Genomic DNA, 26,704 nt, shown 5'->3' on the forward strand with positions numbered 1-26,704 from the left:
ACTAAAGAAAAGTTTAACCCCAGCAAACTCAAAACTCCCCTATTCACTATTCTTTAAATCTTCTAAGCATCAATGCTTATTGTGTAATTTTTTTCATTACATTTTTTAGTTTTGCAATACAATTATAAGGCCTTTCTTTCCTATCAACACTCAAAGAGCACAAGTAGCCCCTTTCAAATAATCTGCTGAAAAGGGGAGATTCTCTGTTATAACTTTAAATATTAGTTTGACATGTGAAAGTGCAAGGTTTTTTGATTGTTCGACAACAATGGAATTAAACCAAAACATGATTTCTCCAAAAGAACATTTCAGACGAGATTGGTATTTTTATTACGGTTGCCATTATTAATAAAGCTTCAAGAGAGGGAAGACTATTCATTTCCCAGAATATTTTTTGTTAATGTCACACTCAACAGAAATGTATTTGTTACCCAGAACTGATAGCGAAGCTCGGGCAGATCCAACAATGACGTTTTCAGGCAGCTGTATCTCCATTTCGTCTGTCAAAGCCTCTCCTGTGTGCAGACAGGGAACAAACCCTCAGCTCAGTACAAGATATTGTTAAGATGTTACATATTGTATTGGTAGTTTAATAAAATAGCACACACATTGGGTGTCCATTTATAAATAAAAATTCAGGTTGATAAAATGTATTTACATAATGACCTTACATAAATCAATGACACCTGCAATTAACTTAACACAATTTACATAATAACAATGAAATTAAGTGCACGTATTGCAAGTATCTATTATATTTTTTATATGAAATGTACTCCTAACTTAAAGCCTTTGACGGTCTCTTTCTGAACAAACTGACCTTCTGGACAGAGCAGCCAGTTGTAGGTCTTCGACATCTCAGTTCCTTCAGCCTGAAAGGAAAAGATACAATTTGAGTTTAAACGCTTCCGTCTAGTAAATGGATAAATTATACTTTGTCATTTTGTCAAAAATTCCCAACCTTTACTATGAGAGAACGCTGGACCACATCAATACGACCCCTTTCTGGCACGCTCACAATCTCATTGTCACATGAAGCTTGGGATGCCACAGCCTCAGCAGTCACTGACACATTCATAACCCCTTCAAGATATCAACAAACAAGAAAGAAGAATCAAGAATTGTGTTTTTATTAAAGATCCGCTATTAGAGGGCGGTGGTGGCGAAGTCCGTAGCAGGGTGGCATTTCAACGGACATTAAGACCTGTAATGTTTTGGTTTTCACGGAGACTTGGCTCGACCCCACGATACCGGACGCCGCCATTGCTCCACACGGATTCTCCATTCATCGCCAGGACCGGACAATAAACTCAGGGAAGAGCAAGGGAGGAGGTGTCTGCTTCATGATTAACAACAACTGGTGCTCAGATGTGGAGATCATTTCTTCGGACTGTTCTCCCAGCCTAGAGCACATCATGATCGGATGCCGGCCTTTTTATCTGCCGAGGGAGTTCACATCTGTTGTTCTAACAGCAGTGTATGTTCCGCCGCACGCTGACAACAACACAGCGCTGGAGGAGCTGTATGGGATTATCGACAGGACAGAGACTTCTCGGCCAGAGGCCGCATTTATTGTGGCCGGGGATTTTAACAGAGCCAACATGAAGAAAGTCCTGCCGAAATACTATCAGCACGTCAGCTGCCCCACGCGCGGTGGAAATACACTGGACCATGTTTACACTCCTTTCCGGCATGGATATAAAGCCTCCCCCCGCCCCCCCTTCGGCAAGTCAGACCACATATCTCTTCTTCTGCTCCCTGTTTACCGGCAGAGACTGAAGAGGGACCGACCTGTGACAAGGACAGTGCAGCGTTGGTCCGAGCAGTCTGACTCTGCTCTCCGCCACTGCTTTGGCATCACGGAGTGGTGTGTGTTTGAGGAGGACGATATAAACACACACACTGACGCGGTCATTTGCTACATCGGCAAATGCATCGATGACGTCGTGCCGCGGATTACTGTACGGACATTCCCAAATGAGAAGCCCTGGATAAACGGCGAGGTCCGAGCTAAACTTAAAGCACGGGCCATCGCGCACAGCGGCGGTGATTTGGATGAGTACAGGAATTCCAGGTATGCACTCCGGAGAGCTATTAGCAGTGCGAAAAGACAATACAGGGACAAGGTGGAGTCGAACTACAAGGGCTCCAACGCCAGAAATATGTGGTCTGGACTAAAAACAATAACAGACTACAAAAGGACAACGAGTGGTGCTGAGGAAGTGTCTGTATCTCTCCCAGATGAACTGAACACATTTTATGCACGCTTTGAGAAGCCCCCGGCTGTGGAGGCACCAAAGGCCAGGATCCCTGCTCACTGGTTTTAACCAGTGCAGATGTGTGTAGATCTCTGAAAAGAATCAACACACACAGGGCTCCAGGACCTGATGGTATCCCTGGCCGTGCTCTCAAGGTGTGTGCAGTTCAGCTGGCAGATGTGTTCACAGACATTTTCAATAGGTCACTGCTCCAGTCTGTAGTCCCCACATGCTTTAAAGAGTCCATCATTGTCCCTGTCCCCAAAAAGACAAAACCCATCTGCCTCAATGACTACCGCCCAGTTGCACTCACCTCCATCATCATGAAGTGCTTTGAGCGGTTAGTCAAAACTTTTATCACCTCCTCCCTCCCTGACTCACTGGACCCCCTGCAGTTTGCCTACAGAGCAAACAGGTCCACGGATGATGCCATCTCCCTCACCCTCCACACTGCCCTCTCCCACCTGGACCAGAGGAACACTTATGTGAGAATCATGTTCATTGACTACAGTTCAGCATTCAACACCATTGTGCCCTCCAAGCTCATCATTAAGCTCAGGGACCTTGGCTCAACAGCGCCCTCTGTGACTGGATCATGAGCTTCCTGACGGGCAGATCCCAGGCAGTGCGGATGGGGAACATCACATCCTCCACCTTGACCCTCAACACCGGAGCCCCTCAGGGTTGTGTGCTCAGCCCTCTCCTCTACTCCCTGTTCACGCACGACTGCGTGGCCACACACAGCTCCAACACCATCATCAAGTTTGCTGACGACACGACCGTCATCGGCCTGATCACAGACGGCGACGAGACGGCGTACAGAGAGGAGGTCAGAGCCCTGACATCTTGGTGCCAGGACAACAACCTCCATCTCAACGTCAGCAAAACAAAGGAGCTGATTGTGGACTACAGGAAGAGGCAGAGAGAAGCACACACACCCATCACCATCGACGGGACTCCTGTGGAGAGAGTCAGCAGCTTCAGGTTCCTCGGGGTTAACATCAGTGAGGACCTGACATGGACACATCACACCAGGGTCATATCCAAGACGGCTCGACAGCGGCTCTTCTTCCTCCGCAGGCTGCGGAAGTTCAACATGGACTCCAGGATACTCTGCAACTTCTACAGGTGCACCATCGAGAGTATCCTGACTGGCTGCATCACCGCCTGGTATGGCAGTTGCACCGCCCTCAACCGTAAGACTCTACAGAGGGTGGTGAAAACTGCTCAGCACATCACCAGGACGGAGTTGCCATCCATGGAGGACCTCTACACCCAGCGGTGTAGGAAGAAGGCCGGTAGGATATTAAAGGACCCCCATCACCCCAGCAACAATCTGTTCTGTCTGCTGCCGTCTGGCAGACGGTACCGCAGCATCCGGACCAAGACCACCAGACTCAGAGACAGTTTTATACCACAGGCTATAAGACTACTGAACTCCTGAGCTGTGTGAATGTCTACTCACATCTGTTTATAGTACACACATACATATATATATATATTATACACATCTGCCATACATATCTGTTTATAGTACACATATCTATATATTATACATATCTGTTTATAGTACACATATCTATATATTATACATATCTGCCATATACATCTGTTATACATAATATATGCATCTGTCCATACCTCCTCATTCAACAGTGTAAAGTATTTAAATACTCTCAATGTATTCCACATATGTATATATTTCACCTCCTCAAATCTTTATTGTTGATATTGTAAATATTCTTCTCTCTTTTTCACTATTTTATTTATCTTTTGCACCATGTATGTTGAGTTGTTGGAGGAGCACGCGACATAAGATTTTCATTGCCAACATATACGCTGTATCTGCTGTGCATATGACAAATAAAAACCTTGAAACCTTGAAACCTTAAAAAGGGGCTTGGCCTGGGAACTGGAAGGTCACCAGTTCCATTCCCCGAAAGACCAAGTGCCACCGTGGTGTCCCTGAGCAAGACACTGGTTACCTACACTGCTCCCCGGGCGCCGTACATAATGGCAGCCCACTGCTCCTAACACTAGGATGGGTCAAATGCAGAGACCGCATTTCGTTGTCCTAGTACTTGTACTCTGTGCAACAGTGGCGGTGCGTCAATAGTGGGCGCTTGGGCGCCGCCCACCCTGACTTTTTGAGTTAAAAAACGTTATATATACAACATAATTGAAATAAGAAATGTACCGTGTTTATGGGTTAAATGTGTATGGGAGACCACTGTCAAGAACCGCTAAAATGTGTCCGGACATAATATATTGCCATTCGCCTTTTCTGAGAATAGGCAGGTCGGCTACCGTCCGTGGGCGCCGATAACATGGGAGTCTATAGGAGAGCTTATACTTTTCTCAGTCATTTTAGCAAGGATAGCTTTTCATTGGGGGATGAAACTTAGATCTGTGCCAATGGCATTGTTTCTTAGTTCAATGTGACATTCTTAGATACGCGATTGGACTATTTCGGCGAATCAGCATCGTTACCATTCCCTAACCACAAGCGTAAAGAGCAGCACCGTAGCTAGCTGAAACTTAGATTGAGTGAATATGGCGACATCGATGGCTGAGAACTCCGTGCAAGCTCTACTTAAAACACCGTTTCATCGACTATCAGATGTCGAAAAGAAGAAATTGAAAGACTTGGGACCCGAGCGTCCGGATTTAAACATTCAACAGACGACCACTGATCGCGGGAGAACCTACACTCGGACTTTCTCCTCAAACTTGAATGCTAAGCGGAATTGGTTAGCTGGTTGTACAGTGAGCAATGCCTTTTTTTGTTTCCCTTGTCTGTTATTTCAAAGTCCTGGGACTGAAACACTTTGGACTACAACCGGGATGAAGGATCTAAAGCACTTCACACAAAAATGTAAGAAGCACGAATGTGGCCGCAGCCACCTAACCAACTGTCTTAAGCTAAACCTCTAAAAAAGTGCTATTTAAACCGTGCCGCCCAACTGCGCCCCCCCAAAAAAAATGTTCACCAGCCGCCACTGCTGTGCAATGACAATAAAGTTGAATCTTTTTTTTATTTTTTTTTAATGCTACTTTTCCAGTCCATATATGTATTTTGTTGCTCCACTTTGACATGTTTATATGCTTCAATGTTGAAAAAGCGCTTTATTTTCCTCACACTGCCTGTGCAAAAATGACCACTTTTCACTCCGCCTGAAAACACTCTGAAGAGCCCATACCCCCACCTTTGCAAAAGAGCACTCTGCTCTGATTAGTTAGCTGGCAACTCTGCTGTGATTGGTCAACCGCTTAGAGATTGGTCAAATTTCCTGCCCCTGAAAAAAAACTGTGAAGAAATGGCATCGCTTGTTGTGCTGTACCAGTTTATTACAAATAAACAATTATGGATTATCAGTAATCAGTTCAAAGTGACACAGAGACATTGGATTCACCTTCAGCAGCGTGTTTGTGCCCTTGAACACAACTTTGATCACAAACAGCAAAGGTAAGACGTCTTTACAGTTATGGCTCTGTAAAGTGAAGCTGTTTTCTTGCTCTTTCTTGGCTGCTAGTTCAGTGAGTTTTGCCGTAGCTCACTCTATGTAGCGTTAGGTCGCTTTCGTTCAGCGCTGATTTAGACGCTTGGTGTTGGAATTATGTTTCGTTTTGGTAAAAATGGTTAATATGGTCTGGTAGCTGAGTTTCTTCCCGTTAAGTGGGTATGCCACATTAATAGGTTGTTAAATGTTAACATGCCCTGAGATGCTGTTTCTTGCAAGTTGCAGCGTCTGGGCTTAAGAGCTTAACGTGTTGAGAAGGATAAACCATCGCCGTATTTCTGCACAATTTATGTAAAGTTAGTGGGCATACAGCCTAAAAGCTTGGTAGCGTAGCGTTGATAGCGTTAGCTTGCAACTTTTGCCAAGGCAAATAGTGTCCTTGCGGCTCAACTCCCACAATAAATAAATGCAAGCCACTTGTTCTTCACATCTTCATCCTTAGGTATGGCAAACAAAGAAAGTTTTGGTTCGCAGCGAAAGCGGCAGCTTCTGCTGGAGTCAGCTTTAGGAACGACTCGCACTGCTATTGGCTAGAATTCAGTTCTGTATCAAGGTGAGGTCAGTGTGATACGGAAATGAACCACGAAGTAAAGAAAGGAATCCAATCGTGGCGTTTCAGGCAGGGGGGAGGGATATGGGAGAGAATCTCCCTCTGGCCTGAATTTGGGGATTTTAGCTTTTGCAGACCTATTACATGCACACAAACATAAATAACACACTTCAGGAAAGGGAAAACCCCAAACAGCTGTCGGACCTTTAACAATAGTGTATAAAACATTCTGTCACTAAGGTGGATCTTAATGATTTCACTGAGCTCAAAAAAGTTGTATTCACCTTGGTAGACTTTTTCATTTCATATCAGTCAAAAAGCTTCTCTCACCTAAAGCTGAGGGGGCCATGGTCCAGCTGAGGGTCTTGCGCTCACCACCACACAAACAGGATGTGTACTGGTCACCAGAGAGGGGGGTGAGGGTGTAATCTAAGGAGGGGGTTGGAGCCACAGTAACCTGTTCAAGAGAGACAGCAAGATATCTGAGAAACTGAAGATTTGAAACAGACGCAGGAATGAGTCCATAAACCACAGAAATGGGTTTGCATTATTGCACGTCCTTCGTCTCAATGTCAATAGGTCTTTTTAATGGTTTTTGGTGAGACCTGAAATGAAATGTGCGGTGAACCCTGCTCCACTCTATTGTTTAAACCACAGCATGATATTCCACCACTTTGACCTTTAGTAGATGCATCTTGCAAACTTTATTTTCAAAATAAGAGCAGGGACTAAAGAATCAAGGAGTTCAAATCAACTTATGAGAAAGCCAATTAAAGTATATTGTACAATCCTAAATTTGATTTATGGTGTTCAGATAAATACTGTACAGTATGTGGGATCAGCAGCATAAGGCATGTTGAGTGAATCATCTGAGTATCTCTTTAGTAATCTCGTCCAATCTGAAATAAGAGGCACATTTTTTAAAAACTTGGTCAAAGAGCAAGGGACCAAGGGCTTGTTTAGAATGCCAGCCAAAATTCCTTTTGGAATATCCTGAATATATCCAAATTTACTTCAGAATATCAATTCCAAACCCATTTATAAGGATGTGTCACTTGCAATGCAACACACAATAACAATGTCTATGGTGAAAGTGCTGAGCAGAATCCTTGCTGCAGAATAAAACTGTCAATAGACAATGCACAAGTAATTTGTCTGTTGTGACATTTTTGAAATAGGATCAGTAAAGGCAACGCCAGGGGAAACCTATTGAGGAATAGACAACCCATCAAGAGATACATTCTCAGCAACCTATACATTACTGATGCCTGGACATGCAATTCAGTCAAAGTACAGTGGAGTCATTATACAACTATACATTGCATAAATACTGTGTGCATTTCCATAACATTTGTTTAATTTCCACTTCATAATGTATATGGTGATCCCTTAACTTTGCAGATAGCAGCATAATCAGGTCAAACATTTAATTGGCCAAATACATCAGCCAGTGCTGTACTTTGTGTTAAGTGCTAATTATTAAATGTCACCATGCTAACATGCTAAACTAAGACGTAGAACATAGTTAACATCTTAAGCATGTTAACAATTAAGATGAGCATGCTGACGTAAATATGTAGGTAATGTGAACACTTTAGTTACCATGATGCAGCTGCTCAGGTAGTTGAAGACGGTTGCCTTCAGTTCAAAGTGCTCCCCTCGGATGATGGAGTAGGGAAGGCTGAGCTCGAGGAAGAAGGGCTGGAAGACAGTGATCTCTTTACGAGGAGCCAAGCCAAAACCTTGAGAGGACAAACAGAACGCCTCCGTCTCCCAGGTGGTGATGGTGTCTGGGACAGTGACCGACACATCCTTCGTTCCAGACATTCTGGATCAGCAGAAACACACAAACAGATTCTGTGACCTTGAAAACATACATAGATGATCTACATTTAAAATAATGTGCAAAAATTAAGTAGTTTCAGATGCAATAAAGTCATAAAGGATACTTTGTTTCATACAAGCCTGTGAATAAGACTGTAAGAAATTAGGCATATAATACATAAGTAAGATATAACAGTCACCATTAATTTATATAGTGATTTTAATTTATTTACAAATTGCATGTTAACCAAGCTTTTTTACACTCTGAATTAATCCTTCTAAAGATATAATTTACGTGTTATTATACAGTTTAACCTGTCTATGGTGCTCTTCCCTTACATTGGCTTGAATTCTGATGTTCTGATTAGGGTTAAAAGTGAAGAAGTCGAGAGATTGCCAGACGTGTGTGACTTGTTGTCATTGTTCTCAGGTGGGTAAACTGTTTGATATATAGTCAGTACAAGAATACTCAAACAATAAAACCAGATAAAAGGTGTTATTTGTAATAATGACCAACTCGGTTTATCATGCTAACACGTAGCCTAGCTTGCGATGTTAGTGCGACTTAGCTGTAACCCTGTATTATTTTATGTTTTAGCTGGATAGCAGTACACTGTTGTGATGCAATGATATAATACCTTTTGTTGTAATTTAATTTGTGTCATGCTTCAGAAAAATTGGAAAGTTTAAGTGAATGAAATGTTAATCAAACGCTAATGGAAATGTATCATTACAACACAAATTAATAACGTAAGTGTTCTATCCATGCTAGTAATGTGTTATGTTCATGTAAAATATTATAGTGGGTAATTAGACACCTTGCCTTGTTAATTGTTAATCTGAAGTTATGAGGAACAGTTATTGCATTATTGTTATTCTGTGAAGTTGTGCAATGAATTGTCAGAATTAACATGTGAGTAACACATGCAGAGTATGTGTAAGATTTAATGGATTCAGAATATACCAAAAATTCAGTAATTGTGACAAATTATTGTGTAGTGAAAAGGGAATACATCACTTGTTTATGTCAATAAATGTGTGCATGTGTTGTTTATTGGCATTTTTAGTTATGTGTTTGAGTTTTGTAAGAAATGTTCTTTTATTCGAAGCCCAGGAGTCGATTTAAAAGAAACGAAGTGAAGCTCCTCTTATAAGCTTTAAAAAGAGTATTTAATAAAAGGATGCAGCAGTAGGTTTTACACAAGTTTCACAGCTGTGGCTCAATAGCCCGGTACACGCGTCCACAGGCCGCTGACTGAGTGGAGCTAATCAGTAGTTACTGTCTGGCGGTCCGGACAAAAGAGAGCGATTTCAAAATACAAACATGTTTTATAGAACCCATACCTGCAAACTCAGAAGGGCTGAAAAAGGTGACAAACTAAACTGTTGTAGGGGGGTCTGGGGGCATCCCCCCCCCAGCCAAATTTAGCTATTTTAACATGTAAATTAAGCATTCTGGTGTACTCCCATAAGAAAATAAAGGGAAAAGACAACATTTTCTTATGGTAACAATGGCACATTTATTGACCCATAAACTGGTCAGTTAAAAACATTTTGAATGTGAAAAGCATTCAGGACAGGTCAACAGTAAATCCCATTGGCCAAATTTGGCAACATATCAACATAAAATTATTTTCATTTTTTCCCGTTTTCGCTGCTTGGCAATGTGCCTCTTTCGGGCCACACTATCGTTCTCCACCACCTCTGCCCTATTACTAGCAGCACTGGTAGATGGTTGGCAGCCAAACTCAACCCTCCTTTCTCTGATTACAAGCTGATTTTCCTGTTGTTGGGCTTTGTCCCTAGTTCCAGCTGCACTAATGTTAGAACACAACCTCCTATCTACCTCCCCAAACTTCAAATCATCCCTTCTGAACATTTCCACCCCAGTCTGGTTCCTGGTCTGCAAAGTGTATTTAACAGTCTGCACAGCACTGAGGGTGGAGATCTTCATTGACGTTGATCGTTGATCAATGATGGTCCCCATGACACTGAAGGAAGACTCAACCAGGGCACCATGGAAAATTGAGAGGGCAGCCTTGACTGCCTGACACAGTGCAGGGTACTTCCCTGTATTGAAGACGACGGCCCACCACTTGACAACATCCTCTCCATGCTGAAAACTGGGAAGCGCCCGGTCAACATTGAAACGCAGAATTTCTTGGTCTGTGTCAGCATCTGGTGGCAGCAGGTGACCCATCATATGTATGAGCTTCCTCAAATATATTCTCTTCATAGCTCTGACCAAAACGACCTGTACTCTCGCTTTGTACACGTTGCCTAGCAACGCCGCGCATGCGCATTATATCCTGCTCCGCTCCGAGTTATAGTAGTAGGCTATTCATGGGAAACGCATGAACAGCACGTTAAGATCTCAGCCAAGTCGTAATTAAAAGCAGTTCTTCATTATTTAAGTTAAGCGGCGGTAACGCCGGTGTTAAACAAGGTGTTAAACACGCAAATGCCAGTTGGTGTGCGTACGTTACTGAGTGTTTATCGGTCCACGGCCGTAATGAACGTGTCGCATTTGTCCATATGTAATGCGCACGTTCTGTTGTTCCCATTGGCATAGAGCTATTGAACATTAATTTTAACGAAGGATACGGATAACATATAGCCCACGGCAGTTTTGTGATTGTATGTATAGCCTATATTTTTATTACGCTATCATCATTCAACATGTAGAATGAACGTGTAATCTATAGAGTCGATTTATATAGATAATTCACAACCATGAACCTAATCTGGATCTTAAACCTGCCAATTGCCAACAATTGTTACTACATATAAAATATGTTTTCGTTTTTAGATCGCGTGTTTCAAAGGCATCTGCGTCTTGTGTACATAACACAGCGCAATATGAATGCTGTCATTTCCAACAGTGAAGCCTTATATGTGCTTACTGTAAACTAACTCTACACACGGTCGCCAGCGTTTGTAGATTTTGTTCGTAACTCCAAACTTTTCGTAGCTACTAAAAAGTTGATGAATGCGAAACCGAAATAATTGATCCGAACGGATCACGGATCAAAGATGGTCCGTTGCACCACTACTAGCTACTCACTAAACCACACACAGGTGTGTATTTGTTCATTACGTGTTCGTTTTCATCCCTCTCATATCTGACCACAATGACAGCCGCCAGTAATATCAGATAACAGGACGGATGCTGTGGAGATCAGCCTTCACAAACGCATTCTTTTCGCATTGAACGAGGTGACGTAGAACTGGTCTAGCTAGGCTAACTTTAACACAATTCACTGAGGTTAGCTAGCAACCTAACAAGCTGATAAGCTGAAGCATGTTAATACACTTTATTTGGCTAAAATAATTTGACTTCAGCAACGTTAAAATGATACAGCATACAATGTTTTTGCCAGATTACCTGCTACTGGATTTACCTCAAAACTTGTATCTGTAACGTATCCCGAAAATTGTCCAGAAGAACCACTCGCTGACGACTGAGCACTCCACTCCAAGAGGGACCGATGGGTAAAAGCGCGCTGTGGTTTATCTTGCTTATGATTGGTCGGTGGTCGTGGAACGCGAGTCATTTGAACAAAGATTTTATTTATTGTGAAGATAGCAAACTTGTTTCTTGCTCATTATACAGTCCGTTATACAGTCTATGGTTGGTCGGTCAGTCGTCGGTCAGCCCCCCCCCCCCCCCCTAAAAAAAAAACTCTTCGGATCTACACGATTCACGTCAATGACATATTTTGAGTTGAAAACGGCGAATTTCGCCGAAAGGTGACTAGTTTGCAGGTATGAGAACCATCCCTTTCCGGTCATAAAATAAACAACTTCGAAATAAGACGTGCTCCGGTCTCGTGCACTCATTGGTTGGTAGCGGGGGGCTGGATCCTGTCAGCCGCTTGTCACATAGGGTTCTCCGGATTCTTCTATAGGCAGACGTCCTCGGGGGCGGGTCCTATTTTGACGTCACCGTTGCCATCTTGCTAGTGATGTCCTGAAGCTATCACCTACGATATTCTATTATGCAATCCTTCTGAGGTTTATCAGTTATTAAACACGCAATAGTATCATTGCAGCATCAATGAGTGAGAGGTAGAGGCGGTGTGTTTAGTATGTAACTCCACGCGTCCTTCTCCCTCTACTCATATATACAATACTGTTGAGATGTTCATTATTACTGTATGTACTCAGTTCTATGTAATGCTGTATATATGTTTATGCCACTAGATGGCGATATGGTACAGACTATAAAAGGGTGAACTGAGCTATGCTAGTTCAGTGTGCGTAGTAGATGGTGAAGCTCTGACCGTGAGTATGATGCGTCAGAGCAGCCTGGAATAAATAAGCCAAAGGCTAAAGATAATTCATTCTCCGTCTCCTTTTCTAAGAATGCAACGTTAGCTGTGCGACAGTGCACTACAGCTCAACAGGTTATGGGCCCAGGAGTCATTCGGAAGAGAAGTTTGGTCAGTTAGAAAGTCGCAACGAACCGCGTGCTAACAGGCAGCTAGCTAAGGAGAAGAGCAAGCTAGCAAGATGGAACAACGAGGGACGAGCAGATTGCCTCGACCGACGTTCGACGGAGATGAGACTAAGTATGAGATATGGGAAACCAAAATGTTGGGATATTTCCATTTAAACGGACTAAAGAACACTGTTCTGAGAGAACCGAGGTTAGAAGCCGAAATAGCAGCAGATACAAAGAAAAATGCTGACGCATATGCAGAGTTAATTTTACTGCTAGATGACAAAAGCCTCTCGTTAGTTATGAGGGATGCGCCCAACAATGGAAGAAGAGCTTTGAAGATATTGAGAGAGTATTATGCAGGGAGGGGAAAGCCCCGTATAATCAACTTGTACACCACGTTGACATCGCTTCAGAAGGCAAACCATGAAAGTATAATGGACTATATCATCAGAGCAGAAACCGCCATTACCGCGCTGCGGAACGCGGGAGAAACGTTAGGAGACGACCTGCTGGTGGCTATGATCTTAAAAGGACTGCCTGAGAGTTTTAAGCCATTTGCAATACATGTGGCACACACGGACGATAACATCACGTTTGCAGAATTCAAGACTAAGCTAAGAAGTTTTGAAGAAACAGAGAAGATAAATGCAGCTGATTCAAGCGACAGTGTGATGAAGACTCAAGGGAAAAGTGGAAGGCGTCCCACCAAAACGTTTGGCCATGGCTGGAACAAAGACGACACAGAAATGGTATGCTTCAAGTGTGGCGCAAAAGGGCACAGAGCGAAAGCGTGTAGACAGAGGACATGGTGTAGTCTTTGCAGAAGTGACACACACAAAGATGCCACGTGTAGGCGCAAGGAGAAGAACAGTAAAGACAAACAGGATGGTATGAGTAAAGTCTCAGAAGATGCCGACGAGGACTACGCGTTCGCGGTGAGAGACGGGGGGAGCAGACGGCAGCCGGCGCGCAGCATCCAGGAGAGGGGCCTTATGGTGGACACGGGAGCTACATCTCATGTCATCACTGACATAACCCTCTTCAAGAGTTTCGACAGCGCGTTCAGGCCAGAAACGCACCATGTCGAGCTGGCAGACGGCACCCGGTGCAGCGGGATTGCGCAGCGGAGGGGAAATGCTGAGGTTTACCTCGTCGACAGCAGAGTACAGCGGCACAAGGCGACGCTGAGAGACGCTTTGTATGTACCGTCATATCCACAGAGCATCTTCTCAGTGAAGGCGGCGACTACGAGTGGAGCTACGGTTGTCTTCAAAGAAGATAAAGACATCCTGATAACCAGAGACGGTACCAGGTTTAACATTCATGTGTATGGAAAGCTGTATTATTTGCACATTGAAACTGAATCTAATGATAAGTGTAATGCATGTCACGACATACAGACATGGCATGAGGTATTAGGTCATTGTAACTATGACGATATTCTTAAGTTGCAGAATGCTGTTGTAGGTATGCAGATCAAGGGCAAAATGGGTAGGCCCGAACAAGAGTGTGAGGTGTGTATTCAAGGAAAGTTTGCCCAAACCAGAAATAGGGATCCTGATGCCAGAGCAAAGGCTCCCTTACAAATGGTTCACACTGATCTTGCAGGTCCTGTAGCAACAGAGTCAAGAGATGGTTTCAAATATGTGCAATCATTTACTGATGATTACTCAAGCGCAGTGTTTGTTTATTTTCTAAAGAAGAAAAGTGACGCAGTGCAGGCTACGGAAAAGTTCCTAGCAGACATATCCCCTTATGGGAAGGTGAGGTGCATCAGATCCGACAACGGAACAGAGTTCACGTACAGTGATTTCCAAGCAGTGTTAAGGAAAAATCAGATCAGACATGAAACGTCAGCTCCATACTCCCCACACCAAAATGGAACAGCAGAGAGAGGGTGGCGTACTCTTTTTGAGATGGGCAGGTGTATGTTGGTTGAAAGTGCGCTGCCAAAGCAGCTATGGCCCTATGCCGTACAAACAGCAGCAATGGTACGGAACAGATGTTTTAGCAGGCGTACAGGGCAGACTCCTTATGAGCTGCTAACAGACAAAAAGCCAAATATATCCAAAATGCAAAAGTTTGGATCTGTATGTTACACGTACAAACAGAACAAGGGGAAGCTCGATTCCAGATGTGATCAGGGGCATTTTGTAGGTCACGACAAGAACAGCCCAGCGTATTTGGTGTATCATCCAGATACAAACAAAGTACAAAAACACAGACTAGTGAAGTTTGTGAGCAAGTCAGCTGTGGAGAAACAAACACAGACAGGTGAGCCAGATCCAAATGATGGCTATGACAGTGTGAGACCCAGGACTAGTGAAACCACGCAGGGGGTCGGTAGGAGTACAGAAAATGCTCCAGAGCCAAGTGTACGGAGTAAAAGTGCTCATAGTGATAGTCCAGGTACAGAAGTGAGGTCTACTGACCATGATCAAACACAACAGAGTGGTGAACCAGAGAGTAGAAGGTATCCGATCAGAGAGAGAAAGATGCCAAGTCACTTGGATGACTTCATTACTGAAAACCGTGTAAGTGATGCGGTAAATATCACAGTAGACTACTGCTGTAGAATGGTGTGTGGCATTCCACAAACATTTGGGGAGGCAATGGGGTCAGCTAACTCCAAAGAATGGGTAAAAGCCATGGATGAGGAAATCCAGTCTTTAAAAGAGAACAAGACCTTTACCCCGACAACACTGCCAATAGGCAAGAAAACAGTGGGGGGTAGATGGGTTTACGCTATCAAGACTGATGTAGATGGAAGAGACAAATACAAAGCACGGTTTGTGGCCAAGGGTTACAGCCAGAGAATGGGCGTAGACTATGGGGAGACGTTTTCACCCACGGCAGACATGACAAGTGTAAGGGTGGTGCTACAGAAAGCTGCACAGGAGAGTTTACTCCTGCACCAAATGGACGTGAAAACCGCGTACTTGCACGCTCCCATAGACTATGAGATCTACATCTATCCACCAGAGGGTTATGAAGAGAAAGAGGGTATAGTTTACAAGCTAGAGAAATCCCTTTACGGTCTTAAACAGTCCGGCCGAAATTGGAACAGGGTTTTGCACAATTGTTTAACTGAGGATGGTTTCACACAAAACCCAGCCGACCACTGTGTTTATGCCAAAGAGTCAAAAGAAGGGAAAGTGATCATAATCACATGGGTTGATGACTTGATCATTGCAGCAAGCAATGAAGAGAGACTGAAAGAGGTGAAAGAGATGCTCGCAGAAAAGTTTAAGATGAAAGATTTAGGCAAACTCAAACATTTTCTGGGTATTGATTTCAGTCAATCAGATGGGTGTGTAAAGATGTCACAGGAAAGGTACACAAAATACTACAGCGTTTTAATATGCAAGACTGTAGGACCAGAGAAACACCCTGTGAGCAGAAGCTCGAGTATACTGAGGATGCAGTAAAGATGGAGGATGTCAGGTTGTACAGGGAGGCTGTAGGCAGTCTTATATACCTGACTACTTGTACCAGACCCGATTTAAGCTTTATAGTGAGCAGGTTATCGCAGTACTTTGCAGAGCCTACAGAGGAGCAGTGGGTCACTGTGAAGCATGTACTAAGGTATCTCAAAGGCACTGCAGAGAAAGGGTTAACCTTTAGGAGAAACGACTGTGAGAAGCTAGGTATACAAGCCTATAGTGATGCTGACTGGGCGGCTGATACCAGTGACAGACGCAGTACCACAGGATACTGTGTGAGCCTTAGTCAGAACAGCTCTCTAGTCTCGTGGAAGACTAGAAAACAGCCTACAGTCGCGCTATCCACCTGCGAGGCAGAATACATGGCGCTTGCTTCAACCATACAGGAGTGTCTATACCTGGAGCAGTTACTGGGGGGTATAGATAATTACAATTACACACAAACTGTAGTACATGAAGACAATCAGGGGACAATCGCTCTCGCCAAAAATCCTGTAAACAGACAAAGGTGTAAACACTTTGACATAAAGTACCACTTTATCAGGTCAACTGTGATTGAGGGACGGGTGATTTTGGTGTATTGTTCAACTGATAACATGGTTGCTGATGTAATGACCAAACCTGTAAATAAGTTGAAACTGAAGAGGTTTGCAAGTGCTCTTTTTGGAGATTGATATGTGTATGACAGAGGTCCACATTCATTCTATTTTTATTTTGCTTGAAGTATAGCAACCTGAGTACAAGTGGGGGTGTTGAGATGTTCATTATTACTGTATGTACTCTGTTCTATGTAATGCTGTATATATGTTTATGCCACTAGATGGCGATATGGTACAGACTATAAAAGGGTGAACTGAGCTATGCTAGTTCAGTGTGCGTAGTAGATGGTGAAGCTCTGACCGTGAGTATGATGCGTCAGAGCAGCCTGGAATAAATAAGCCAAAGGCTAAAGATAATTCATTCTCCGTCTCCTTTTCTAAGAATGCAACGTTAGCTGTGCGACAGTGCACTACAGCTCAACAAATACAATATAAGTTATATGCTATCTGAGGCTAAAAACAACATCCGGTAATACTACCGGAATTGGACAAATATGATCTGTCCAGAAACAGTGAATTGTCTTTTAATGTTCCGTTTCAATATATTGATTATTTCTAACAGTTTATATGTGTTAAAAACACAAAGAAATGTGTTATTTTGAGGTAAAACCCCAAACTTAAAGGTCCTGTATTACGCTGTTTCTGCATGTAAACGGTCTGCAAAGTCAAAAACCCTCAAAGTACACCCTGTAGCGAGTAAAACTCTAAAGCAGAAAAGACGTGTCTATTCGCCTTATTCACCTGGCGGCCATTTTGAAACTCGAACGAGGCTGAGGGGTACACAAACCCGGAAGTTTGACTCCGACGCATACGATCTATGGAAGATTCAGCAGCACCAGCAATGGAAACTCCAGTGTGGACCACCAACCTTTCTTGTTTGCCAGAATTAACAATTCAAAATGTGGAGCAGTGGGCCAGTACCGACTGCTCCACACACACACACATACACTGAGTGTGCAGTGAACCTTCCTCAACCCTGGATACACTGCTCCAAGAACTGAGCAACTCTTATCTTATGAATGTTAATACTTAGCTTACCTTATCACTTACCTGATAGTTATACTGTCATTATACTATCATTGTCAACAAGCAATAGCAACATGCACCTAGCGCTGTCTGGCTTTGCTAATTTGAAACAAGATAATACTGTATTTGAGTAGATATCAATGAGGCTTATGTGATATTACATCAACTAGAGATAACATGTTAATGAGATAAAATCAACATGTTATTTTCAGTCAGACAGGGAAAGGTACATCGTTGATAAAACTCATAATGAACATTTAGCAAGCTGGTTTAAACTGTGGCACTGCTCTGCGAACTGAGCAGTTTGCCCACTTAGCACTATGATACCTGTATGTTGTAGCTACGGTGACTCATTTTTCCGCACCGAGGGAAAAGACCTAGCCCTCACAAATATGTGTGTTGGGCTCCTATTAACTATCGATTAAATACATGTTAAGTTTTAAATAAAATCAAACATAGTACAGTCAACAACTCCATATCACAGCTAAGCTTACTACCCCTAGCTGCTACACGCTAGCAGAAACTGAGGTAAATTAGCGTCCATTCTTACCTTCAATGTCGTGGATAAAACCTTCGATCCAGTTACTGTATCCTTTAATTAACACCGCCCGGGGGATGTTGCAGTCAGTACTGGCCCACTGCTGCACATTTTGAATAGTTAATTCTGGCAAACAAGAAAGGTTGGTGGTCCACACTGGAGTTTCCATTGCTGGTGCTGCTGAATCTTCCATAGATCGTATGCGTCGGAGTCAAACTTCCGGGTTTGTGTACCCCTCAGCCTCGTTCGAGTTTCAAAATGGCCGCCAGGTGAATAAGGCGAATGCTGCCCTCCAACGCCTCGTTGTAGATTTTTTCCCATTTTATTCTTCCGGGTGCTAAGGGTATGGTCGATCTTAGGAAGGTTCCTAACGGAGAGAAATGACCCGGAAGTACCCAAGTGGCAGCCATGATAAGAGCTGTTCGAATTCTATAGATCAGTGATTCTTAAACTAGGGGTCGCGACCCCAAACGGGGTCGGCAAAAACTTCCGTGGGGTCGCAAAATTATTTGTTACTTCAGTCGGAAATTAGCTGTTATAACACCTGGTGAAACAACGAAAAATAAAATGTCAATACAATGAAAATCTGCCTTTTTCTCATTCCTACACGCTGTTAAGAGGGAGAGAGAGAGAGAAAAAAAAAAGTTGCCCAGCTTTAAATGGCGTTTCGAATCGTTTATTGGTCCTATGATAGAAACAATGTAACAATCTGCGCCCACTGTTCAAACTCAATTTCTTCCCGGTTTTTTTACAATACGTCATAGTTAACTCGCCACGTTACTAGCCACGTTTGTGATACTAGCCACTTTTTTAGCCACTAGCCTAGTTATAACTTTCATCAAAAATGGACAGGTGGCTGCTAAAAAACAATGATTTGAGCTCAGAAGTGCCATCTACCTCCAGTTGTGCACCTACTCCTCCGCGATCCTCAGATGGGACAAGTTTGGCCGGTGGTGAGAATAAAAAAGACCCACCAACGAGGCGTCGCCGATACCTGAAAGAATTTCTTAAATATGGATTCACGTGCCAGGTAAAACATGAGCTCGACCACCCACAGTGTGTTATTTGCGGCGATGTTCTGGCACATGAAAGTTTAAAGCCCACAAAAATGAGACGACATCTCGAAAGCCGACATCCAGATGATGCTCAGAAACCCATGACATTTTTTTTACGAAAAGAAGCTGCGCTGCATGGGCAAAAGACCGTTGTGCATAGCCAAGCTACTGTGCCCACCAAAGCCTTGGCAGCGTCATACAAAGTGGCCCACCTTGTAGCCAAAGCACAAAAGCCACACACAATTGCTGAAAGCCTCATCCTTCCTGCAGCAATTGCGATGACCACAGCAATGCATGGTGAAAAGATCGCAAGTGTGCTTAAACAGATTCCCCTCTCCAATGATACCATGTCCAAACGCATTAACGACATCGCTAATGATATGAAATGCCAGCTCATCGAGAGAGTGAAAAACAGCCGGTTTTCTTTGCAGTTAGACGAGTCTACTGACTTGACTAATGTAGCCCATTTAATGGTTTTCATTCGCTACAGTCATGACGGGAAACTGCATGAGGACATGCTGTGCTGCTCTCCGATGGAAGGAAGATGTACTGGTGGAGACATTTTTAACTGTCTTAATGGTTGGATGGAGGAGACAGGCCTGGATTGGGATAAATGCATAAGCATATGCACTGACGGTGCCGGGGCTATGATGGGAAAACACAAAGGGCTGAAAGCCAAGGTCCTTAGCGTTGCACCACATGTCAAGTTCACACACTGCATTATCCATAGGGAGGCCCTGGCATCCAAGACACTTGAACCCGAGCTTAACAATGTTCTTCAAACAGCAATCCAAATAGTGAATTCGATCAAATCGCGCCCTTTAAATTCACGACTCTTCGCCCTTCTCTGCCAGGAAATGGGGTCTGCACATGAATCCCTTCTTTTTCATTCAGAGGTAAGGTGGCTTTCACGGGGCAAAGTTCTTACACGCCTGTTCGAGTTGCGAAGCGAGGTGCGCACCTTCCTCTCAGACGTGCATTCCCCTCTTGCAGACCATCTCACTGACTCGAGATGGTTATCACGTCTTGCATACCTGGCGTGCATATTTGACAAATTAAATAGTCTCAACCTGTCACTACAAGGCCCCAGCACAAACATCCTGACCCTCTCAGACAAAGTGAATGCTTTCACAAAAAAATTGCAGCGTTGGGCAGCCCGTGCAGAGAGTGGGGACTTTGAAATGTTCTCGGAGCTGCACGACTTTTTGGAGAGTGACATGAATGCCAATTCATTGAAAGAGTCAATAACCTGTCATCTTCGTAGTCTCCTCGACAAATTCAATAAGTATTTCCTCACGGAGAATGTAGAGCCTTTTGACTGGGTACGACAACCATTCACCAACTGCTCCTCAAACAACCTGCCATCTGAGCTCGAGGATGCGCTGATTGAGCTGTCCAGCGACCGCACATTGCAGGCGTCGTTTGCCTCAAAAACTCTAGATGAATTCTGGCTGTCAGTTGTGCAGGAATACCCCGGGTTGTCCAAGGCTGCCATGGACATCCTCACGCCGTTTGGATCAACCTATCTGTGCGAAAAGACATTTTCGTCCCTGGCCTACATAAAGAACAAATACAGATGTCGTCTCAACAGCATGGAGGAGAATCTTCGTGTTGCTGTGAGCAGCATCGATCCCCGAATTGACCTGCTATGCTCGCGGAAGCAGGCCCATCCTTCTCATTGACATGGCGTCCGTATAAGAGGAAGTGAGATCGTTCCAATCATACACACTCTCTGTTGACTCTTGACTCCCGTTTGATTTGGACATTTGTTTCATTGCTTTGTTTGTTCCAGTTCTTGTTTGCGTTAATAAATTGTTGCCGCCCAGGCCTTTTCTTACACATTGCCTATTTGTTTTTGCTTGATTGACAGTCGTTACCATGGGTTTGCAATGCATAACGTTGTCCTGGCAACGCGATTTACAGCCCGCCCCCAAACAACCAAACTGCAGATGGCATTGCTGTTTCTTTCAAAATGTATGACTATCACTCAAATCATTGGAGACGCAAACTCGTAAATTAATTCACACAAAATCGTTCCTTTTCCATAAAATAATCGTCATACATTGTTAATTTGTTTGGATTGGAACAAAAAATCGGTTGCTACGGAAACGTGACGTCACACTTACACACTTTTGGGAAAGTGGGGTCACCAAACCTCTCCAGTTTTTTTTGTGGGGTCGTCAGACAAAAAGTTTAAGAACCACTGCTATAGATCAGCGGTTCCCAAACTTTTTTTGGTGCGCACCCCCTTCTACGTCCCAACCGGGTTGACGCACCCCCCCAAAAAATGAAAAAAAAAAAAAAAACGCAAGAAAGCTTTATTTTATCGTGTTAGAAATAATCAATATATTGAAACGGAACATTAAAAGCTAATTCACTGTTTCTGGACGGATCATATTTGTCCAATTCCGGTAGTATTACCGGATGTTGTTTTTAGCCTCAGATAGCATGTAGCTAATATTGTATTGCGTGGAGTTACATACTAAACACACGGCCTCTACCTCTCACTCATTGATGCTGCAATGATACTGTTGCGTGTTTAATAACTGATAAACTTCAGAAGGATTGCATAATAGAATATCGTAGGTGAGAGCTTCAGGACATCACTAACAAGATGGCGACGGTGACGTCATAAGAGGACCCGCCCCTGACGACGTCAGCCTATAGAAGAATCCGGAGATGGTTCTATAAAACATGTTTGTATTGTGAAATCGATCTCTCTTTTGTTCCGGACCGCCAGACAGTAAATACTGATGAGCTCCACTCAGCGGCCTGTGGACGCATGTACCGGACTATTGAGACACAGCTGTGAAACTTTTGTAAAAACCTACTGCAGAATCCCTGCTCTAGATGATAGGAAAGGAGATTTGAAACTTCCTTTACAACCTCCTTTAGCTTAGCAAACACTGGACCTTCCTTTACGAAAAGGAAAGAGAAAATGCTGCCCCAAACAATGCCTTGCGGTCGCAACATTTACCATGACACAACATTCGGCCGTTTACGGAAACAGCCGATCGTGACGAGAAAAATGCGTTTCATGAAAGTTACGGTGCTTATTAGGCTAAGCAGTTTAAAACTTATACCGTAACTTGCTAAAGTTCTTTGTTTTGAACGTTCAGCTCTGTATTAATCAAAAGGAGAAATATTAACGTTTCTTTTTTTACTGAAATGATCAAATTCCACATTTCAGTGTTTACTGAGGTATGTGGGGTTTCTTAAACCTTTTAAAACATGTTTGAATTGTGATATACAAAATGATAGGTTAAGGCATAACTAGTTTATTATAAACACATTTGTATTTATTTTAAAATATGTCATATTGTAGAGCCGATGAATGGGAGATGGAGGCTCTGTGTTTAATATGGAATTCCACAGGTTAATATCCATTTATTCCACACACACAAACACAATTTAACAGCCTGCTACTACGCAGCAATGAATGAATGGCAACAGCACCGGAACTCTTCAGTCCCCACCCACTAACGGGTCACACTCTAACACGTTCCCCACCCAGAACAATACAACGGTGAATTATTTAGGTATTCAACTAAAATTCAACGAGGTCCAGTTAGATAAAAAATTCAAGCGAAAGTCCGGAACACCAAAATGTCTAACTGCCGTTATGAATGAGTGTGATATACATTAGCTGTGACCTAGTAGCTGTATCAACGTCTACATGTAATCAACAACTGACTATCTCATCAAGCAAACAAAGTACAGTTAAAAAACAACAATATTTACTGTCTTGAACTATACAGATATATACTATAGTTATTTTTAATGTTCCACTCGGGCTGCATTTAAAATAAAATAGAGAAAATAAAATAAAGTGTGAGAGCAGCTTGGGTTTCCCTTTTTCTTTGTTAACCGTTTCACATCTTGACTTTCAGCCAATTATATAACACAACAGAATCAGAATAGGCTACCTTTTGATCGTCCCACAGAGGGGAAATTTTCATTTGTACAGCAGAAAGAGCCAAAGACAGCTTAATTTTACCCCCAAATATCCAAATATCAGTCCGAATACATCATAACAATTGAACAGTTTCAATGTTTGTCTTTCTGTCCCTTATATTCCAATCCCTCACTGACCTTCTTTAGTTCAGTGAGAGAACTGAGCTCTAGCCTGTCCGGCCAGGATTTTAAATCAGGGCTGAAATGGTGTCAGGGCCATTCTCATACACATGTGAAGGTGCTCATTGGTGCTCCACTCACCGCCTTCTCTCTCTGTCTCCAGCTGACTCGTCTCTCCCCTCACTGTTCTCTCCGCTTTCTCTCTCTGTCTCCCGCTAACTCGTCTCTCTGTTTCCCGCTAACTTCTCTCTTCTTGTGTTTATCTCCCTGTATCGCTCACTCGTCTCTTTCGCGCCGGTTAAAATTGAATTGCCCCGTCAAAATGAAAATCCCTTATTAATGTATTGATTATAGATCTGGGTCCTATAGGTCGGCGTCAGGGTCCGCACCCGGACCGTGGTCCCCCTGTTAGTGAACTATGCTATACGCTAACTTGTGTGGCTTCTAGTCATTTTTGTTAGCCCTCCTCAGATCACAATCCTGAGACCGGTAACAGAAGCCTAACCCTGAAAATGATTCCCACTTGCACCAGAAAAAACACTATTCCCTCTAAACAATCATTTAAAAGACATCTGTAAAATTATGAATACATGTTTGTTAGCATCACAAAAGTCTGCCACAATCCATGAACATCGAAACGATTTGTGGCAAAATCTTACCCAATCTCTATAAGGTCCCATATCCAGGTCTCAGGGAAGAAAGTGCGGACAGTCTCAATTGGTGAATCAAAAGAAGGTGCCGCACTACCCACCTTTCGCAAACGGCTGTGCATTACTTCACGAACATTACCTGAAAATAAAGCATAAAAGAATTCATCAGAAGCAGGAGAAAGTAATGACATGGTGACCTGCTTTAAAACTATTAAATATACACCATGTGTCATTTGATAGAGCAAGAAAGTCAAATACCACGGCCCTGGTGGTATGCTTTTCCTCTGTACTTGAGGCATGTCGGCACTCTTATAACCAGGTTTGTTGCCATCTTCATACCTGCATTCTAAATACATAGATACAGGCATCACTGAAAAGTTGATTTAATGGGCAACAACAACATATATTGGCGTATGCTTTATTTTGTACATTAATGTTTGTGCAATAAGTACCTGGAAAATTGTATGAGCATCATCTCTTTGGTTTCTATGTCGATATGGAATAACGTATCTTCTGGGTCTCACCAGCAAGCATTCAACATGATCTTCAACATTGTGTGGAACACGGGAGGCTTTTTTGACTGGTAACAGGTTAAATATCTGAGAAAAAAAGGTATGGTTCAATGCTATAAACTGACAAGCATTTGTTGTTCTTCAGGGGGGCTCTAGGATTTAAGTTTTACTCTTTTATCTTGAAATATATATGCAAATAATATTTGTTCAAACGGCACCTTGCATAATTATGTGATCATCTCTTTTTCCAATAGCATTTCTAAAACAATGCGCCTCAACTCAACAATCAGCATCGAGCTGCATTAAACGGATGTTTTACAAAGTTGGTTACGATATTCTACTGGTATAAGAAGAGAGCAAAGAATGATTGACCATGACACAAGGAAATGAAAACACAAACTCCAACCACCTATTAAAGCTTATGCTCAGGTAACGTTAACTATGTATCTATTTGTGCTTTATCCTAGCAGTTACCGTGTCTGCTTCCAGAGTTTTCCCTGGCTCCTTGATGAGGACGCTCTGGTCTACAGCGCTGACACCACACAGAGAGTCTGGCAGGGCCTTCACCTGCAGGGTTGTCTGCTCTCCAGGGACGGCCGAGGAAGGAGAAAACTCCAGCGACACCTGATGTATCGGGGGAAATTTTTTTTTGAGAACCTACACTTTTTTTAACCTTACACAAAGGTGTAGTTTACCTTTATTTAGTTTGTGGTCTTAAGTGCCAGGCAGGGCAATTTCCCTGCGCCAGACCCGTACATTCCACAGCAACATTACTCGATACTAGCATTTCAGGGGAATGACATGGGCTAGCTGTTGGTCTCGCTTACGCTTAATAATTAACTCATAGTGGCCTGCATCAAGTTCTGTATCAAATGCAGTTTTCAGATTACGTTTTTATTGTCAGTACCCAATCCCCACTGTGCTGTTGATGTTTCCTTTTGGGAAGTGACAATGTGAGAGGCAAGCCACCAACAAACATGTAAAAGGTTCGAAAGGCTAAAATACCTCTGTTCCCTACACATTTGTAACATCAATATGTAACACTTGCGCTTCTATTGGCTAGTGCTCCAACACAGTTTAAGTGATAGGCTAAGGGGCGGGACATTTCTAGGAAGTTGACCAATCACAATAGAGCTGTCAAGCTGATCAATCAGAGCAGACTGGGCTCAGGCAGAGGGTGAAAAGAACATGGCTGCTGAGGCTTGGCTGCGGGAGGCTTGGCTGGAGAAGGGCAGGCTGGTAGCCTGGCCTTGCGTCCCTTAGTTGACTGTTGCAAGCTCCGTGGACCTCCAAAGGCCAAGTGGGATCCTAAGAAGGGATTGATGGTTGGAGGAAGACCCTTTGGGCTGCATGAAAACAGTCTCAGACATTATGGCAACACGCTTTTTAGCCAAAGCTTGTTGGCCACCTCCAAACGTGCCTCTATTAGGGCAGCCTCCTTGGCCCTGTAAGAGGAGGCTCTCCTCTAATCCCCAAAAATGCACTCAAGAGTGTATGTAAGCTCATACAGCTCTTGGTGCATGGAAAAAACTGCTGGGTCCATTCTGGTCCGGTTGTACTGTCAGGGTTTTGGTGACAGGACCCAGGTGCAGAGTGAATAAAGGAGGCAGGTATGGGTCCAAACAAAAGGCGAGCTTTATTCAAATTAAAGCTGTACTTTCAAACAAAGAAAAACCTAACCTACACTAATCAGGGGACACAGGGCCACCAGGAACAGGAGCAAACAGACGGACGGACGGACAGGAACAGGCAGGTAACATAAACGGAAACAGGCACAGAACATGGACAAGACAAGTTTGGAAACAACGACCGGACCCGAGAGACAAAAGGGGAACTAAGATTAAATACACAAGGGTAATCACAAGACAAGACACAGCTGGAGAGGGGAGGGGAAACACAGGGGCAACAGGTGACGACAATGACACAATTAGACACAGGAGGGCATACACAACAAGTGACACCAGACAATACACAAGGAGGAGGATACATTTCAAAAATAAAACAGGAAACAACAGACACAAAACAAGGATCATGACAATACTTTTCAAACTTATTTTGCCATGGCTCACTATGGCTGTGCCTCAGAGGCTTCTTCACACCTTTAATACAAATCTGGTTTCCTTCAGACAGAAGGGTGCCACTGTGACCATACTCAGGCAAATTATCAGACAGATGTTACCTGTTATAATTCACATGTCCTATGTCCCTTT

At 43.3% G+C, this 26,704-nt stretch overlaps 1 protein-coding gene across 1 annotated transcript in view; it reads right to left on the minus strand.

The window, feature by feature from the left end:
* Nucleotides 1-360: 360 nt before the first annotated feature.
* LOC134879830 (alpha-2-macroglobulin-like) overlaps nucleotides 361-26,704 on the minus strand; it is a 33,091-nt gene continuing 6,747 nt past the window's right edge. Inside the window, exons 15-23 of the mRNA XM_063906359.1 lie at nucleotides 24,969-25,118; nucleotides 24,435-24,581; nucleotides 24,241-24,328; nucleotides 23,992-24,121; nucleotides 7,932-8,157; nucleotides 6,660-6,786; nucleotides 962-1,083; nucleotides 821-872; nucleotides 361-515 (exon numbers count right to left, since the gene is read on the minus strand). Of these exons, the coding sequence (XP_063762429.1) occupies nucleotides 376-515; nucleotides 821-872; nucleotides 962-1,083; nucleotides 6,660-6,786; nucleotides 7,932-8,157; nucleotides 23,992-24,121; nucleotides 24,241-24,328; nucleotides 24,435-24,581; nucleotides 24,969-25,118 (1,182 nt within the window). The 3' untranslated portion in view covers nucleotides 361-375. The remainder of the gene's footprint in view (nucleotides 516-820; nucleotides 873-961; nucleotides 1,084-6,659; nucleotides 6,787-7,931; nucleotides 8,158-23,991; nucleotides 24,122-24,240; nucleotides 24,329-24,434; nucleotides 24,582-24,968; nucleotides 25,119-26,704) is intronic.

Source organism: Eleginops maclovinus, chromosome 18, assembly GCF_036324505.1.
Source record: "Eleginops maclovinus isolate JMC-PN-2008 ecotype Puerto Natales chromosome 18, JC_Emac_rtc_rv5, whole genome shotgun sequence".
NCBI lineage: Eukaryota > Metazoa > Chordata > Actinopteri > Perciformes > Eleginopidae > Eleginops > Eleginops maclovinus.